Here is a 19249-nt window from a genome sequence, read left to right on the forward strand (position 1 = left end):
ATTATTTTGTCGAATAAATAGGAAATATTTGTTGATTGCTCAGGTACAGCGTGGTTGAAAGGAAAGAGTGTGTTCTGATCTTTGTCATCTGTTATGTGGACTGAATAAATTGTTTTGAGGCTAATGCCTTGTCCTCAGCTGCTGTACCAACTCAACAAAACTTGTTCAGAAAATATTCTTTTTAAATTGGCATATCACCTGTTTTGTCAAGTTACCTAATTATTATGTGGTGCGGTTTAAGGTCGGCCAGGACTGTGAGTGGAAATGCCCTGTTTCCTTGAAGTTGAGACACTGCCAAAGATGTGGTTCTTTAAAATTGTTTTTTTAAATGATAGGCAAAACCAAGCATTTTCTTTTTAGCAATGAAACTTTGAATGGAATAGTTACAAGATAATGGGTTGAAAGCCTTTTATCCCATTGGGTATATTAGGTTCTTAAAGTCCTTGTGTCACTTTTTCCTCACGTGCTGCAGTATAGGTTGGAGCAAACTGATTGAGTTGCTAGGAGAGACTGACTTTTTGTTATCACTTCTTGATCATCTCACCAATTTTCTTGGGATCCTTGTTCTCTCCATAGGCTTCCTGCCTTAATTCTTGCCACAAATTTCTCCTGGCAGAACACATGTAGGTGTCTGCAGGGATGGTGGAGACCTTCGGTTCAGGAGGAATTCACCTAAACCTGGGCCTAGCAGTCAGGACAAGGCAGAATGCAGGCAGCCATCCTGCTTGCAGCCACACCTTTCTGAAGAGAACATGGTGCGCACGAAGTGTGCTGTGAATGAACAAAACTCCTGCGTGCTCTCTTGAAAGTAGGAGTTGGAGTAAGACACTCAGGATGATTAACATGAAAGTGATAATTTCACATGAATTGATGTCATAAATAATTTTAATTAGAAACAGTGCAATATCTGACTCTAGACAAGGCCTTAATTTCATTAATGCATCTACAGTGCTTTTAAGATTTCTGACGAAAAGCGTTCCAGGTGTGTAAATTGTGCTTTGCTACTGGCTGGTGTTATGTTGCTTCTAGTACCTTCTGAAGGTGGATGCTGGCAGCATAATATCACATACATTTCTGTTAACTGTATCTTAACTATAGTAATAAAAGCTTTTTCTTTTTCTTTTTATAGTGTAAAGAACTTACCAAGTCCAAGGCAGAAGTTGCCTGTATTGCTCTGTATGAAACAGATGTGTTTGTAGTTGGAACTGAAAAAGGAAGAGCCTTTGTCGACTCTAGGAAAGATTTTCAGAAGGATTTTGTTACATACTGTAAGTTCCAATGTTGTATTTTTATATGTCACAAGTTGCTTAATGTATATTATATAATACTAAACTTTGGGGAGGAAAATTCTGTCTGTTATGGCTGCCTGCTATAATTATGTTGGCTATGGCAAAACCAGCCATTTAAGAACATAAAAATGATCAGTAACAGTCTTGTTTGGAGTTTTATTTCAACAATGGCTGGAAATGTTCATTTTTTTCTTAGATAATGTGACAAACTAGTACAATAGGAAGTATTAGACTGCCCGCCCTCACAACACCTGCATTTCCTAGTGCACGTTAATTTTATTTTGTACCCCCTCCTCCAAGCCTTTGTTTTCCACTTGTGAAGGCTGAGGTGGGTGCACTGAACAGGTAGAGAAGTACTTCTGTCAGCTTGGATGGTCCTGATTCTTCAGGTCACTTCATGTCTTATTAAAGCAGATGCAGAATTTTGACAAGATAGTATTTTTTCATGTAGCTTTTTTATATCAATTTTATTTAGTAGACAGAATTTAATGACTTAAACTCACATCTGCATTACTTTTGTACTCCTTTAAGTACATTTAGGGTATGTTTTTTGTTTGATTTCATTTTTATAGTAAACCAGTGGAATTTTTGTGTTCATAAAACACATCAACTATGGGACAGTATTTTTAGGAGTTAGGTTTCAAAGATTCGGTGACTCTTTGGGGGAGCATTGATATGCTCATTTAGGAAAGTGTTGGTGGTATACCCTGCCTAATAAATAGCAAAATGTACATTTACCTGCCTAGGGAAAGGGAGAAGATGCAGGTCAAGGGTGAGGTATGATAGAACAATCAGTCTGAGAACAACTGTAAAATGTTCTGGCTTGACTAATTAAATACTTGGGAAGCAACTGTGTTTAGTCTGTAGCAGAAACACTTGCTCCTATAGATGCTTTTGGTGTTAACTAAAATTCTCCTGGAGGCTCTGTCTCAAGGTCATTTGGTTGTGGTAGGACTTGATTTTTTTGCCACTGTCCTACTGGCATGGACAGTGACTTTCTGTGCACTTACTTACTCCGAGGGAAGTCACCACAATGTTACATTGTAACAGATCACTGATACCAAAATGTAGAATTGCAACCTGATTGTGGAATCAAGTATAAGATGAATAAGTTTCTTTTTTTTTTTTTTAATATTTTACAGGAGCAGTTTTCTGGTACTGCTGTCTATGAAAACTGCTAACTGAGTAATGGGCAGGGAGTTCAATTTTTCACCTGATTTCTTTTTTGTTTTTGTTGCTTTAAGGGATTCCCTGAAGTCCTAGCTACTGTGTTTTATTGCCAGTACAGCGGTATCATGGGCCCTGATATACTGGAGACTTTGTATACTGCACACATCTATTGGTAGGGAGTCTGAAATTATGGGGATTTGGTGTTTGATCTCCTGGCTAGATCTGTATTTCAGATTTTTTACTGTGGGAAGCACTGGCTTCGTATCCATCCTTGTGTTTGGCTCTATCAGACGTGGTTTCTGTAGATACGTGCAGGTGTTTAAGCCCTGCATCAGTTGTGATGGTCCTCATCCTTTGCTTTATTGCAGTTACAAGGTTACTCGTTCTCCTGTGGTGGTTTTGTACTGTCAGGCTGACAGGATTAAACAATATCCACTTTGAAAACAATGTTTTCATTATGCTTCTTGTAGAACATCATGATGTAGATCTGTGTGAATAAGGCCAACTATTGTCTGTCACTGCTTTCATGGTTTCACTAAGTGTGCATCTCCCATGCTTTTAGGGGAGTTTTGATGCTGGAGGGAACAGTTCCTTTCCCCTCACACCTTGTTTCTTCAGTTGAATATGAAAGCGAGCAATTGTCAATGTTAGTCACAATTTGAAGTGTTTTTCAGGAACCCAGGAAGGACACAGTTCTATGTGTTTCTAACAAGTTAGAGTTGGGCCCTTTTTGTTAATTTATGATTAAAACCCTAACTTTATGATTAATAAAAGCTTTCAAGTGATTCTTACCTTGCTGTTAGAACTAATTCTTTAAAAATTCATCTGTGATGTCAGTCTCTGGAACACATGGTGCTGACAATATTGAGAATTAGTTCTCCACTTGTGTAGGAATCTTCATTTTTCTTTAAATATAGAAACAGAAGTCTAGTTACTAATCATGCTCTGGTTATGTCTGACTCTGTGCAAGCCAGCATGTATCTCCGGTCTTCACTTCTGTTTTTTCCACAGCTTGTTTGTATAATTTAAGTAAGTATGAAGGCTCAGGCTTCAAACATGCTGCTTATTTTTAGTAATAAGTATAATTTAGTGGGCTAAACTGCTGAAATATATATATATGAGGTTTATGAAGGAAGTAGCATGTACACTTTTTAGCAGTATAGGGCTGATAATAGCAATTCAGTGAAAGCAGCGCTGGAGTTTGGTTTCCTCAGGCTTTCATTCATGATGACTTTCAGCCACATGGCCTCCCTGATGCCTTGCTGCAGGGCAAGGAGGAGCCCTGCCCACGTCTCATTTACCTTTTCACCTTAAGAAAATGTGTTAGAAATGAATTATAGCAATGCTTTTTTCAATTTCAGTGTGAGTTGTGTAGTGAGTGTTTAAAAACCAATCTACAGGCATTAATTATTTAAAACTGAGTCAGATAATGTATTTTTCTGAGCTGTGTTTAATGAAGATGGCTGCAAGCCCTGTTACAGTGAAATGGAATGTTTCAGTTGGTGTAGAACTGTATGTGCTTGTATGCAGAACATATGACTTGGGTAACCTGCAGTGTCAGATATTCTAAGCCTGTATAAGTTTGTATTGTATATAGAAAGAGTATGTTCTTCAAGCACCTGCTCATATTCAGCATATGGACAAGCGTGGATACTTGTGCGCTGTTAAGTAATCAAGGTCATACATGTCTTGCCCTAGCAGTAACTCTTTGTTTTAGTTGCTGTCCCCTGCTAAAGTGTATTGTGTGGTCCTCAGTTCCTCTTGCATGACGTTGGCAAGATGAAGTGCCTCTGTCCTCTCTGGATTGCTGTGGAGTTGTGGATTATCAGCTGTCCTGAACAGGTGACTTATTCCTGGGGTGTCTGAAGAATGCTGTTCCCTTCATGTGTTCTTCTTTGTCATCTTGGCAGTTTCCCTTGAGCTCTGTGGAATTCATTCTCGTTTGAATGCGAGCTGGAGATGGTTTATAAAATAACCAAAAAACCCCCCAACACCAGAGGAAGCCTCATCATCCCCAAGCTGTATTTGCCTGTCAGAAGGGAACTTTCAGAACAGTTTCCTGACTCAGAAACAGCTTTTCAGTCATCTGCTCTGGACTTTTAAAGATATTTACCCAGCACTGTGTGTTCCATCTCATCTGCCAAGGAGATGATTCTTCTCCAAGAATCCTGGTTGCCTCTACTAGCATTTGCATTGGTACTGGCTGCTGCAGCATCCATATGTGGGCTGAGGGAAGCATAATCCTGCTAGTTCTACAGCTTCCAGCCAGCTCTTCCAGTTGTGCTGCTTTTTTTGTCTTTGGTGCCAGGGCTCTGAGCTCACTTGCATGAGGTGGGGCAGTGTTGCATCTGTAGACAGTTCATCTTGGATGATAGGTCTTTATTTTTTGGAACCTTCATGTTACTTCCGGTGGCCTTGGGTTTCCACACTGATCTTAACAATGCATCTGTGTGCTGGTTTAAAGGTAAACCAGCAGGGGAAATGAACTCAACTCAAAAGAGAGATTATAAATCAGAATAACAATTTAATAAAATAATACAATAAGTACGATTATACAGACAAACAATTGGTTTTAACCCACAAAACCCAAATGTATAACCCAGCACCCTGGGGCATGAACAGAGTGGTGTTCTTTGGGCCCCCTGAGTCAAAGTAAAAGGAGAGGGGAAAACCTGTTGGTGAGAGTGCTGGTGCAGTCTGGTTGAAAAGTGGTGGTTGCAGTCCAGTCGAGAGTGGTGGTTGCAGTCCGGTTGAGAGCGGTGATCTGCAGCCTTCCTTTGGATCCCACCAGTGCTTAAAAAAGTTCCAAGACTCCAAGATTATATATTCTTCAGTTCAGGCAGGAATGCTCAGTACTTCCCTCAGGGCGGGGAGTTCCACAAAAAGAGTATGAGGACAAGGAGGCACCCTCCTATCTCGCAGGCCTCTTAACACCTCGTTTATAGCCTGAGGAGTCAGGCTGCTCTGGGCAGAAGGTGTAAATAGTCTATTGATAACAGTTTCTGGGAAATGGCATGGAAGGCTATAGAATACACAGCTTTGGGTTACACCCATCCAGTGATGAACTGGTCCCAGCTGTTCTAACTAGGACAATATGGTATGGGCCAGAGTTGGCTTCAAGTCCTGCTAGAGACTTTGGCCCAGGGTCTTTTGCTCTGCTTACCTGTGCCTCCATGTCCATCCAGCCACAGGTTGCAAGAACTTCTTGTAGCTTCAGGAATGTTCAGAATCTGAATGTTTTTAGTGAGCACAGCCATTCCTTCTGCTCAGGATGAATGAATGGAACACAATTCTCCAAAGACCTTATGGGAAAAATTGCTCATCTTTGGCTCCTCAGTATCTTTGCTATGTGAATTACTGTTTCCTTTTGGATATACTCCATTATCTGCAGGGAAATAAAATTATTCTTACCATAAACTAGGCTACCATGGACCTGATTAAAGATCTACAGTAGGCTTCTGTGTCATTGAATCCTTCTGGCCTTTGAGCAAATAGAACCATCAGGTTTTCTGGGGAATTCTTATTCTGACATTGTGCTCCCTTATGTCTGTGACTCTGCAACTAACGTAACAGTTCTGCAGTTTAAAGGGGAATGGAAAAAGCAAACAAAACCAGAACCTTGAAAGACTAGATCTTGCTGGTTTAAAAACCAAAACACACTAAAACTGGCTAGTCTCTCACAGAATTGGTAGTTACTCGAGACTCTCACTACATGTGATACTACTTTGGCCTGCTGTAATTTTCATATGAATACCTGAAATAGGCATTTTTGGACTCGTAGTAGCTTGTCCCTGTATCCTAGAGAGTTCTAAGCATCTCTTACTGAAGTTATACCATGTCTAGTGTCTTGCTATGGTAGATACTGGCTTCCTACTCCATACCTGTAATTATAGCTTTGCAGTGATTGTCCTCACTTCAGATTTTGGCTTCCAAAGAAGCTGCTGTATGATCTCTTCTCTGTGGAGGATGAACTTTTTAGTTCAATATCTAAGAAGATTTCAAATGCATATATGCTGTGCTGAGCCCCTGACAGCTGGAAGGCAAGCTGTATTCTCTGGGTATGCTTTCATCAGAGGTGATGGCTTTGCTCAGCTCGCTTCAGGAGATCTCACAAGCAGTGAGTACAAGTTCTGTGGTTGTGGTTGTCATGCTCATGTGTCTCCATGACAACTTTTCTGCAGACAAATTTGTGGAACTGGCAGGAGTCATCCTCTGTGGAAAAGTGCATATGGACACTACGGCCCAAAGGCCAACTGTTTGTTTGCCTGTCATTATCTGTTTTGTGCTGTTCCTTACTGACAAGAGGTGCATGCGCTCCAAGTTGCCTAGCTAATACATTTTTTCCAAACTAGAAGTATTTTGTGAAATAAAATAGTCAAGACTTCTTTTGTGATTGAGGTTTAAAAAAATTTTATGACCATGGGTGCAATTAGTTCTAATACTGGCAATAATAAAAGCAGTGGTAGCAATAGGGCCAGGCGTACAAAACAACTTATATGCCTAAAAATATAGAGCAAAGCTTCTGAAAGTCTCTGTGACATCCACTTGTAGGCATCTAAATAACTCATAAATCAGTATTTTTGGTTTTAACTGTATTCTCTTTGTAGGTGATCATATCTAAAAAGCATGGTATAGAAATATGTGGCTTCAGTATTTTTTAACCAAAGCTCAGTAAAGTGTATAGCATTGGTATAAATATAAATATAAATTTTCCCATGATGAAGCTCTGATTGGCATGTCTTGCTGCTTTTTTTTTATTTTTTTCAATGGATGAAGCTGTTTACATGTTTGATCTTGTCTATGTATTATCTGCGTACTTTCACCTAAGCAACGCTCAACAGACTGTGGTACTGCAGACCAGAGAGCATCATGCACAGATCTGATATTTAGAATATGGTAGGTGGGAGTCAAGCTACAGTAGTGAGAAAATTTATATTAACTCAGTAGCTCTGTGTTAATTTTAGACTGGTGCTTAAAAATGTCTTTGAAATCTGCTGAGATAGCCCCCAACACTGCAGCTTGCTAGTTAGTGTGGGTACTGTTCTGCTAGTTTGGATGTAGTCCTTTCATGATACTTTACTTGGATGCTGCAGTAATGATGTAAATAAAGTATTAATACAATTGATTTGCTTCTTCCTTACTATTTTGATTACCTCTGATTGTACACTATCTTGTCATGCCTGTAGTAATTCAGAAGCAGTATCTAAATGGAGTGTTTAGCTTTTCAGCTCTACAGTAGAATGTCTCAGATTTGAAACTGAATAGACTGAATCCCCTGACCTATATGGAAGCAGCCTGATACCTTTTCAAGTATTACTCTAATAACAGAGGTTATTAGTGAGTCAAACTGCTATCAGTTGTGTTTGTCTGCATTATACCTTAAGGACAGTCTTCATTATCATTTTCGATTATGTGCTATGGTATTATAGTGAAAATACCATTCTGAAACTAGCTGACATCTTTTTATATTGCTTAGAGCCTAATCCCTTGATACTAATACAGCTAGTTCAAAAATACCAGTTCTTTTTGATGATCATGTGCCAGTGTGGAAAATGATTTCCCACAGTCATTTTCTTTGGCCCTAAACTATTCTGTGGCCAGCTGAGACTTCTGTGGCTTTTACGCTCCTGAAGCTACAGAATATTTTGGAAGAAAAAGGAGACATAAATAGTAAATCAAAAAAACCAGTAAGAGCCAGGTGGAGAACTAATCCTGACAAAACACTTATGGAGTTGCAGGAGTGCCATCACTGATCTGTTACCTACTTTAAATGCAAATGGGGGCTGTATCTGTGATCCTTATTTTAGCTTTGGTCAGCCAGTGCACTTCAAAGTATGTTACGCTGTATGGAATTCATAGCAGGAAAAAAGGAAATAATTGAATAGTTGCTTTTTAAAGGTGTGACTGTCAAGATACTTTCCTGTTGCCAAGCCAGGGCTGGTTTACACCTCTATAACTCTTGACCTTTCTTTCATACCCAGTTTCCTTGCAGCTATTTGGAAGTGGCCCCTTAAAAAAACCTCTGCTAAGAGTTTGTTCTGTTTGAGTATCTGCTGAAACAGCCTCTTCCCAGTCACTGTTAATGGGAACTTACTCAGCTGTGGCTCTCAGTTGTGTTCCTGAGTTTTCACCTCCCTTTTTGCAGCTAATGACTTGGAATAACTTACACTTCTGTCAAGGTTCAGACCAGCAGAGATAAATGGCTGCTCCTGGCCACTCTGACTGTAGCTTATCACCATTACTCTGACTAACTGTGCTGGCAAACATGATGTATTTACTCCTGCCATGTCTGTCACTTGGTAGTTGAGACCTGGCATCTCTGGTGGTGGAAGGGATTATGTTACTGTTCTCTCTGGTCCTTTTTACATGACCAGGTTGCATCGTGCCTGTTTAGTGATGTGTTAATGCTAACCTGCCTGTCTCTGCTTGGGATTAAATAGGGAACCGTTTCCTAATCCGTTTTCTTGGGAGAGGTGTGGGCAAGGTAACTGCTGGCTTTTTCTTTCCTGCTTCTGCTCTTGTGCTCAGGCCTCTGTGTGACTGTAAAACCTTAGCAGTGAGAGTTAGTTCTGGGGGTCCCTATCTCTCCAGGGTGGTACAAAGATGTCTGGAGTGCCCTGATTGCTACAGCTTATGAAATATCTTTATTTAATAAAAAGCATGACGCTTCAGATGTTCCTACTGGAAAGCTAGGACACTTTATTACAGACATTGTGTCTGCCACCAGCACTTCGGAATTCTGCTTTCCCAGTCTCCTAAAGTATTTACATTGTGCGCTGAAGCCTAGTTCATATTTTGCATCTGTTTTTGCCTGACCCCTAGTTTTTGGGGGAGTTTTTCTGTTGTGGTTGTAACCACTTGATAAATTAACTGTACTGTGTTAATTTTTTTTGGATTTAAGTTTCAGTTACTTTCTATTTTGCATTTGCAGAATGTTGCTATGAAAGATTTGACCAGGTTATTCCTAATAAATCATATGCTTAGCAGTTAGTTTAAAAATAATATTCGTAGCACTTACCCAGCAGCTGCAGTTGCAAATAATAAAATCCAAAGCAATCATCTCCATCTGTCTTACGGTAAGAGCTGTGGGTTTTTTGCCATCGCTGTCTCCATTTGACCTCACTTAAATGGTTCAGCTTGCAATCCTCTTCTACCTAACCATTTGCAATGCAAATAATGTAGTTTCTGTACTGCATATTTTTCACATATTAGTATGTGTTCATAATCTGAATTCCACATTAATAGTCTCGATGAAAATAATTTTCCTATCATTTAGCTGGACCTTGTGGCCTGCTATTTTCTACTTTCTACTACTGCCCGCTTTCTACTACTTGCCCTTTCTTTTTTCCCCAGCTTCCTGGACTGGTTAAAGGGCTTTACCTTAAGTGGATGATGGCCAGCCCAGCTAGTCAGGCATTTCTTATAGTTTCCCTTGCAAGCTCTTTCTCATGGTATTAGGGGTGAATTAATCTGCTTTTCCTGAGTTTTACATTACTGGCAGTTTCTCTTGTTTTACAAGTCAGTTCACCCCTTTTAGTGAGTTCTCGAAAAGCAGCATGCATTTTCAAAAATTCTGCTACATAGTTAGATGCAAGTTATTTTGCCTCTCTTCCGTGGCAGTGCTTTCTCTGCTTCCATCATCTACCTCTCTTCCCTGTAGAAATGTCAGGAACAAAGACTCTTGTGGGTCATGTGCTAGTCCGGATGCCTTTTCTTTCCAGCAGCCTTAGCTTTAGCCATACCCTGCCTAGCTCAGAGCTCCCTGGTGTTTTTCTGGGGTCATTTCAGAGCTGGGTAACTTGTACAGCTGGGTTGCGTGGCTTGATTGCTCCAAAGCTTTCATGTTCTGTCACTACCTAGCCAGCTAAGGGGTATGAAGTTAACAGCCGGTTTAAAAACTTACAGGGAAAGTTCAGTCCCATTTTCCCAGAAGCCACCCATCTTGATCCCTTGGAGTCGAAAACAAACAGAAAATTACTGGAGACAGACAATCTTTTTGAAATTCTATGGCTCTTAAATTCTGCCTCAGGTGATTTGCTTTTCTTGTGGATTAGGTGATTGTTTGATAATTATAAAATTAATTTTCTTTACTTTGAGGATATTTTCCAATTTCACAAACTTTACAGTGGTGGTCTTAAAAAGCTCACAGATGATCTGGGTGGATGCATTCTAAACCAAACATAAATGCTTTTAGCCATACACACATTTACTTTCTCTCTTTCATTGCTCATAGTTATGTTCATGCAGTAATTTTCCTTAAGCACATAGTAAATATATCTATGTGAGCGTTGTCACAAAATCATTGTTGCCCTTAAGTTGCCTCTCAGAGTGCCTATGCAGGAGTCACATTCATACTCTTATGATTACTTCTTAGCTTTCTCTACCTGGGGGATTAAAAACCACCTGATTAAAAATCATCTGATGTTTCAAGATGCCTTATGTGCCATGGGACTGACAGCTCATTTTTCTGCTGAAGCTTGATTTTTTGGTTTCTTACTCTATGGTGAGATGTGGACAGTGCTGGGTTTGACACTTGTCTACAATGTGACCCAGCAAGGCATGCTCTGCTCCACAGGGGAAATGCAGCCTGCCTTCTCCCAACACAGCTCTCCCCTTACATCTGGGTCAGGTGCTTGGCAGACAGACACTTATGGCCTCTTTCAGTCTGCTGCACTCAGACTGTGTGGACCTTAGAGTAAGTGCTGAGCTGTGTTCTCTGTGATGAAGAGAGCTGTATCAAATTATAAGCAGCTGCTTCAGGCAGGAAACTATAGCATCTGCCCATACAGAGGTCAAGGTTTAGCTGTCCGATTGCTGACATGCAACAAGAAAAAATTACCAAATTAAAATTTCATCATTTCAAATGTTTTTGTTCCATCATAAACTTTCTTGTAAGAGGATTTTTTTTTTTTTCTGTAAAGCAGCCTATTCATTTTATACTATATCTGTTTTATAAGAATGGAGATAGCTGGGAGATTCCTTTTCCAGCCAAGTGGTATGCTGGACTGTCAGACCAGGAGAGAAGGATATTCTGAATATCCAACACACCTGGATAGTACAAGAAGATAAGAGACACTTAGGTATATATGGACTCTCAGTGCAAAATGAGCATTGTTGGGAATTGGGGAATTGTAATCCTCCTGAATGTAGAAGAGTTTTTGCAGAGTAACTGGATTTCTCCTGCAGTATGCTCACAGCTGTGTAGAATGCTATTCTTTTACATATAACCATTCCTCGCCCTTCATGAGCTATTTACCCTGTAAATACAGCCCCCTCATCCCTCTTTACTACTAGATCTTGTTGCATATGTCCCAGGCACCCTCTCCCTCTTCCAAAGGTAGCCTGAATCCTGCTGTGGGCTCCAGTAATTGTAGCGAGGGTTCAGCAGAACCTGTAAAGTTGTGTACCCTCTAAGGGATCACGTGTCCTTCAGTGCTGCCAGGAGGAGTGAATGGCTGCTACGTTTGATCAGTTGTGCAAGGCTCTCACAAATCTTGCTGTGCTTGAAAATTGATCTTGTTTGTCAGACTTGATTAATATTGGCCAAAGAATGTGGGAGAGATTAGGGAGGCAGATGCATAATGTAAGCTTAAGAAAATGGATAAAAATCATGTAATAAAAAATCCAATAAGGATTTCTCTTCTAGTTAAGAAAGAAAATTTCTCTATCTCTCTGTCTGCTTTTCATTTTAGTGTGAAGTGGGTAGTGTTGTCATTTTAATTTTGGTTTGTGTATTATTTTTAAAAAGTGTGGGTACACTTTTCAGAAGCTGATGGCAGTAAAGGCATTTTCAGTTTCTTACACGGAAAAGGCCCCACTCGAAAAGCAACATTACATGGAGTTGTAAATGGAAACTGGTGTCTCTTATCCCCGAGTCCACAGGCAAGTCTTAAAAACTGTCATTAATTAAGCACCTGTATTACAGGTATATAATTATATCCCACTTCTGTGTTATTTTTCGTGTTCTGATAGGCCCTGTGATACTGCAGAGAAAGCAAAAGTTTCAGGCCTCAAGAGCTGGAAAGCTCAATGTTGCATGGAGGTGGGTTTCCAGGGCATGAAGCCAGATGTGTGATCTGAAGAGGAAGGACAAGATTCTCTTTTAAATGAAGATATGAGCTTTTAAGATGATAAATGTGGTTTTACTAAAAGCATTGCTGCTTCAGCACAGCCCATTTGTAGTCAGTTGTTCAAACTGATGTTTATTTTCTTGTGTCAGGGTAGAATTCTGATGTCAGAGTCCTGGTGATGCACATCGCAGTGTGTCAGGCTTACTGCTGTGCTGGCTCGTGGGGAAGTCATGACACAGCATCAGCATTGATCATGCTCTTGCACACAGGAACACAGATCTTCCTTGCCTTTCCTTCCAGGTAGGCAAGCATATCTCTGTTGTTTGCTGGATGATTCTCAGTAAATCTTTGCAAGAACTGAACGACGAGAAAGAAAGGCTGCCACCTGAAGCCATCCCTTTTATTTGCTTTTTAATATTGAAAGTGTTATTATTCCCTCACTCCTTTTGCAATGACTTTTGCTCAGAGACTAGAACCAGATGTAGGGCTGAAATCCTCTCTATTCTGCATGATGATGGCTTGTTTCCAACTCCTCCTATTTGGCAGTAAGAGGCATGTACTTAAAATGTCCTTTGAAGGAGACAAGAGCTGTTGTGGCAGAACTCAGATCCCTTCTATAAAAACTTCAGCGAAGCACATACAGCATAAACAAACCAGAATGTAACAGAATTGCTGCATAAGATGTCATGCACAGCAGTAGAGAGCTATGGGACCCTCCACACTGGCATTTTACCTTTTCCCTGGTGACTCTGTTGGTCCTTCTTTTCTTGGCAGTTTTGCATTTTATTTTTATCTTCTCCTGAGACTAATAGTGTTTTCTACTTCTTCATGCCAAAAAAAGGTCTCCTTGGACGTGTCTCTTAATTCATCATTCTTAATCCTCAGAGGGTGATATTTACAAAGGTTGTAAGGAGAATATAGTTATTCTGGTGTAAATTCAAGTTTGCTCATTGCTTATGTACATAGATATGTGTATTTGCTTCTAAGGCAAATAAGATCTTAGGATTTTCTGGCACGAATCCTTCCTGAGCATCTCTAGTATAAACTGGAGGGACTAGGTACTGGCAGTTTGAATAACTTCCTATTTTATTATTTTATTTTTGTCTATTTTTTATAAATAACTGCCAGGTGTTACAGAAGAGGACAGGGCTGCAGAACTGCAGAAAGCGAAGACTACACCAGCTGAAACAGGGGTAAACAATCTCACAGGGGATGTTGTAGACGTGGAGACTCTTAGAAAGTCTGTGGAGGACTTTTTCTGCTTTTGCTATGGTGAGTGCTTTAAAATTTTCTGAAGAGCTGTTCTAGGTTTCTAAGTTTTTATTCCTGCTGGGAGGAAGAAACTGCACAATCTTAGCCTTCCAACTACACTGCTATTTTTAGAAACTTTTAGTAGATGTTTCTAAAAACTACACATATAGTGGTTAATTTGCTTCTTGATGTGTTTTGTGGGATGTGATTTCAGATTATTACCCAGTGCCATGTTAATACCAGCAGCACTTGGTTTCTGAGGAGATTTGCATCTGCACTTTACTTTTGCTCCAGTCCTCTCCAAAGTTACGAGACTCATTCTTTTGCTAACTTGAGCAATCTTGACCTCTATTTTTTTTTCTAGGTGAAGCTTTAGGAACGTCAACGATGGTACCTGTGCCATATGAGAAGATTCAGAGGGACCAGTCTGCTGTGATAGTGCAGGGCCTGCCCAAAGGACTTGCGTTTAAAAATCCAGCAAATTACGATGTTTCAACCCTGAAATGGATTTTGGAAAACAAGTCAGGGATCTCGTTTATTATCAAAAGGTTATTTGCTCACTCTTTTGCACTAGTCTGTCCAATTCAGTTTTGTACTTAAATTAAGTAAAATTAATTTTAATTTTTAAATAGCTACATTGCAGGCTGTTTCTCTTAAACAGGAATGCACTCTCTGTAATGTTACACTACCAAGTAATTAATGATGTTTTTGCTAAAGCTGAGTTTTTCTTTCCATATTTCCGCACAGGCCTTTCCTAGAACCAGAGGAACACATAGGTAAGTTACTGCTTACTCAGACTAAACAGAAACAGATTGCAATTTGAATTTAGATAGCAATGTAGATAGAATATTTGGTCATGTCCATAAAGCAGCAAACTGCAGAAATTTCTAGACCGTGAGTTACCTTACTTATGAAGCTACAACCTTTTCCTTTATGCATTCTACCAGGAGCAAGTCATTAGAGATTAAATTCATTCTATTTAATTTTTCATCTGTTTACTGAATTTAAGTTTAATGTGGATTGGATAGTATCCTAGGGAAGGGAGAATGGAACTTGCAAAGGACTGCATTGCATTTTTAGAAGATGCCAAAACTTTGCAGTGCTTATGTTCCACTACAGAGCTGATTTTGGCATTTATATTTAATTATAAAAATTAATTTAATCTTCTGAAGTGGCTTGGTGTTGTAGTTCCTATGAAAGCCTCTATATATCAAAAAAATCTGAGCTAGAGTAAGTTTTGTAAAATCCTAAAAGATTCAATTCTAACTTAGGAGAAATCCCTTCTGTTCCTTTCATGGGATCATGTTGCTTTACTTGCTAAATGAATATATATGAGGATTCATTTAAGAAAAGGATGAAGCAATCTCTATAGGAATGTAATCAAAAAAGAAGAGTTTAATTTCTTAGGTGAAACAGATGGAAGTTGATGCTTGATTAGTAAAATTAAAAATGTGTTGTTTGTGCTCAGTTAGAAGATTAGAGATTGGGAAATTACAAAGATTCTGGTAACAATATAGTTCTATTGAAAATGCAATGTAGGTTTTCAATGTGGTGAATGACATTCTAAAAATATAAGTTATTTCTGTCTAGCTGTAAATTAGGACTAAACTTAATCTATATGAAACTATCATTTTCTTTTAACAGAGTTTAGGTGAAAGACTTGTTTATCCTTGTTTCCCAAGATTTTCACTTAGCATCATGAAAGACAGCAGTGCATTTTACTATGCGCATCTGAATAGATTTTATATTAGTGTTGCTTTATAGATTATTAAGGTAGTTTAATGAGATCTTTCTCTCATTATCTGTGAATACAGAAAATATGCACATGTGCTTGTAAAATATAAACAGGTTTTTGCTTTGTGAAATCAATGTTGTATTTTCAATTTGTATGACTCCCTGAAACAACATCTCAGCCTTGGCCATATTGATCACCATAACTGGTCTACTCTGGCCTCAAATCGGGAGGCCTGGAGACACACCATCTATAACGCAGCTGTCTCCTTCGAGAACACTCGCAGGATCACCCTCGAGGAAAAAAGGCAACGCAGAAAGAACCGTGTATTGCAGAATACACCATCTAAGGAGTCTTTCTGCTGTGCCTTTTGCAATCGGATATGTCTGTCTTGTATTGGCCTCATAAGCCACCAGCGTGCCTGTAGCAAATGTGGATAGAGCCTTCCCAAATCTTCGTTCGCGAAGCCCAGCCATGATGATGATTTAAAGTAAATGGAGTACAGGAAATTCAAATACTGTTTTTTAACTTTCAGGAGCTCATATGACAGATGCTTCACATTCAGTTATACCTCTGGGTGGAAGGTAAACTTAAAATAATGTAGCTTTCTTTTTTGTATCAACTATGCATTTTCATGTGGTTTATCTTTCTCTTGGTGTGCTTTTTCTGCCCAGCTGACCTTTAGATAACTTTTGTTTGCTTGGCATTATAAAAACATCTTCTCCTTCTTTGGACCATTATTTATGGAGAAACCGTTACAAGTTAAACAAATGGCAAAGTGTCTCTGTGGTTTAATTAGCCCACGGAGTGTTCTTAATTCACAGTTTGTCAGTCAGGGATAAGTTTGCCGCATTTTATGGTATAACAGGGGGAACAGATGTCAAGTTGCTTCCTTCCCCCTCCTCAGTTTGAAAAAAAACAAAAGTAATTTTTTTGGTTAGTAAATGAAGATATTATAGTTGGAATACATAAAAAATTGGTTAATGTGAAAACAGGCCTTAATTTTCTGTGCTTCTGTGATTGCTTCTCATTAAATGCTAAACATAATTTGAATATTTTGTATGCCCCCAAAAATGTAGGGATAGGAGATTCCTGGCAATTCGCATGATATGAGTCAGATAAGCCAATATGCAGTTTTTTACTTTTGTGTTCTTGTTGGAAATAATTCTGGGAGATTGATTTTACTTGACAGGTTGTAAAGCTTGAGGAACTTCCCAGAAATGTGATGTTTGTATTTGATAATGTCAATCTGCTTGATTTGTTTATTTTTGTAGTTGTCCTCCTATTAAAGTGAAAATGGAGCCAAGCGGAGATTCTGGTATGTTCAAAATTTTACCCTTATTTGCAAAAAAAAAAATAAAAATATCTGAATTTAAGCAAAGCTAGGAAGCTTAAATAAACAAAAGCAGCAAAAAGACATCTTTGGTGAGATGGAAAACCCTTTTTTTTCCTTGAAACTCTCCACTTTTCGGTTGGAGTTTTTATCAAATATTGAACCCTAGCTAAATGCTTCCATCTCAAGAGGGAGGAAATTTGTAATATATTGTAGACTAAAATAATTTATCTTTAAGTAGTTTAGAAAAGAGGAAATTCCTCTGTTTTGTTTGAGTTTGTTCTAATTCAAGATATCTTTGTCCCTAATGGGAAACAAAAAAACTTTGTTTATTTGTTAATATTACTAACATATTGAAAATAACAAAATGTCCATTTTCTAGCCAAAATGGAAATAAATAAATAAATACCAAGATGTGTTATTTGTTATTAAAAAATTGCCAACCCGTTCCTAAGTTGCCTTGAAGATAACAGATGATTCCCCTAGCCACTGTGATCTGTGGCAGAGCAATGCTTAAGAGTCTGCTGTGAGGTAAAGGCATGGATAACCTCGTTAAAGTCAGTGAGGCAGCAAGTGTGCTGGAAGATAAGGTGGTGACTTTCCTTTTTGTTGGGTTGGGCTGCACTGCTCACTTTCCTATAAGAATTAAGTTTTTGTATGTAGTCCAGTTTCTTGATCTAGTTCTTTGTGCTTCACAACTTTAAATTTGTGGTTTAGGAACCCTATGTTGTTAACATTTAGCCTGACATACACAAAGGGTTAACTTGAACTTTTTGCCAAGTCAGTCCCAGCTCTTTCCTATGCTGCTTTCTACACATTTTCTTTTGTCAGAAAGTTTTGAAAACATTTTAGAGAATGCTGTCAAGGCTTATGGAGGGGGTGTATGTGTTGCTCTGTCAGCAGTACAGTTTGATGCAGGCTGTATCTGAACTTGTCTGCACAGAGAAGTGAGCAGGAGCAGTCTATGAGTATTTTCAGCACGATGAGTAGTAAAATATATTCTTTTTCTGTGGTAGCATGCAAAAGGAAGGAGCCCATTTAAAAAAAATCTTCAGATCTGAAATAGCATCTGCAGGGACACATTTAGTTTGTAGGGAAGCATTTAATCCTGGATCCTTTCGGAGGGTGACCAGACTGAAACATAAGAAACCAGCAGGTCACTTTTTTACCATTGTTTTAGCTCAACAAATGTGTAGTGTCTTTTCTTCTTTTTTTCTTCTTTTTTTTTGACAGAGACCAGCAAGGATCTTGGTGGGTGCTGTTGTTTGGGTTTTGTAAGAATCTGCTTATTACTGTTTTCCATATTTCATTCCTTTGTTGCTAATACAGGAATTTCTTCGGAAACGGCAACAGTACCAGTGAAGGGGGAATCAGATGACCCTGACTACTGTAGATTTAATATCCCAGGTAATGATAGTAATTTTCATATGTGTTTATCTCATGAAAGGGTTGGTTGCATAAGTGTTACTCTCTCCACACCTCTCCATTTACTTATTTTTGGTCATTAAACACGCAATTACATAGCTCTGTTAGGATACAGCATTTCCATTCTGCCTATCATTTAAGTTATTCTGAAGAGTGCCAAAATATCCCGCAGCGTAACCCAATGCCATCTGAAGGGAGTCTGCTCTGAAATTGCGTCCTTACAAAATAGTACCCATTGTTCTGCGGCATATTTATCTGAGCTGAAAAATCCCAGTTATACAATATACTTCCATAGTGAAGTCTAAGCAGTGTGGATTTGAAGGGGGGATTTGAGTAGATTGGTAGAAGTGATGGGGTGCTCTGAGTTAAAAGAGATATTCCCATGTCAAGTCATGCCAACTTCCCTGGAGTAAAGCAGCTTCCTCTTCATTCTTTGAGTAGCTACCACTCTGATTCAAGCCAAAGGTTGTCCAAACTGTAGAGAGCTATAAACTCTGGAGTCATATAGGGGTTTGTGTGTGCGTGGTGGTGCTGTGCAGGAACTGAACCTTCAAAAACTGCAGTTATTCTGAGGTGTGTTCCAGTATTACCTTTGCAGAGACATGCTACAAAATAAAGCAAATGGTCATAGTTTTTGCAAAAATAGCCTACAGCTCATCCTTCCAGTGTAGCTGCAGGAGAACCAGAGCATTAAACGGTAGGATTTTAGGAGTGTTACTTTAATCAGTTAAGTGTCATTTGTATGCTGGTTTCTGCACCAGCCCCTTTTAACCAATCTGTCTGTAGCGTTCAAAAGAGCTGTTATTATGAAAAGCAAACAGCCTTGGACAGTGTCATAAGTTATTTTAATCTCTCTGAATTTATGTATTTAATGTAGGTAGAAATTTGAAAGGCAAAGAATACTCCTTAGGAATATAAATTTTACAAACAGGAAAGAGATAAAGCTGATAAAAAATTCATTGAAAAAGGGCAGAAACAT

At 39.0% G+C, this 19249-nt stretch overlaps 1 protein-coding gene across 18 annotated transcripts in view; it reads left to right on the plus strand.

Moving 5' to 3' along the window:
• GTF2I (general transcription factor IIi) overlaps nucleotides 1–19249 on the plus strand; it is a 104082-nt gene that overhangs the window by 11619 nt on the left and 73214 nt on the right. For all 18 annotated transcript variants that reach the window (XR_005562907.1, XR_005562910.1, XR_005562900.1 and 15 more), the window contains 7 exons: nucleotides 1130–1268; nucleotides 13658–13801; nucleotides 14145–14328; nucleotides 14528–14556; nucleotides 16048–16096; nucleotides 16787–16830; nucleotides 18175–18252. Coding sequence is in view for 2 of the 18 variants with exons in the window: in XM_039379513.1 (XP_039235447.1) it covers nucleotides 1130–1268; nucleotides 13658–13801; nucleotides 14145–14328; nucleotides 14528–14556; nucleotides 16048–16096; nucleotides 16787–16830; nucleotides 18175–18252 (667 nt within the window). In the remaining 16 variants the exon portion in view is untranslated. The remainder of the gene's footprint in view (nucleotides 1–1129; nucleotides 1269–13657; nucleotides 13802–14144; nucleotides 14329–14527; nucleotides 14557–16047; nucleotides 16097–16786; nucleotides 16831–18174; nucleotides 18253–19249) is intronic.

This window comes from Pipra filicauda, unplaced genomic scaffold (genome assembly GCF_003945595.2).
Source record: "Pipra filicauda isolate LSUMZ 115617 unplaced genomic scaffold, ASM394559v2 scaffold16_size7369187_pilon, whole genome shotgun sequence".
NCBI lineage: Eukaryota > Metazoa > Chordata > Aves > Passeriformes > Pipridae > Pipra > Pipra filicauda.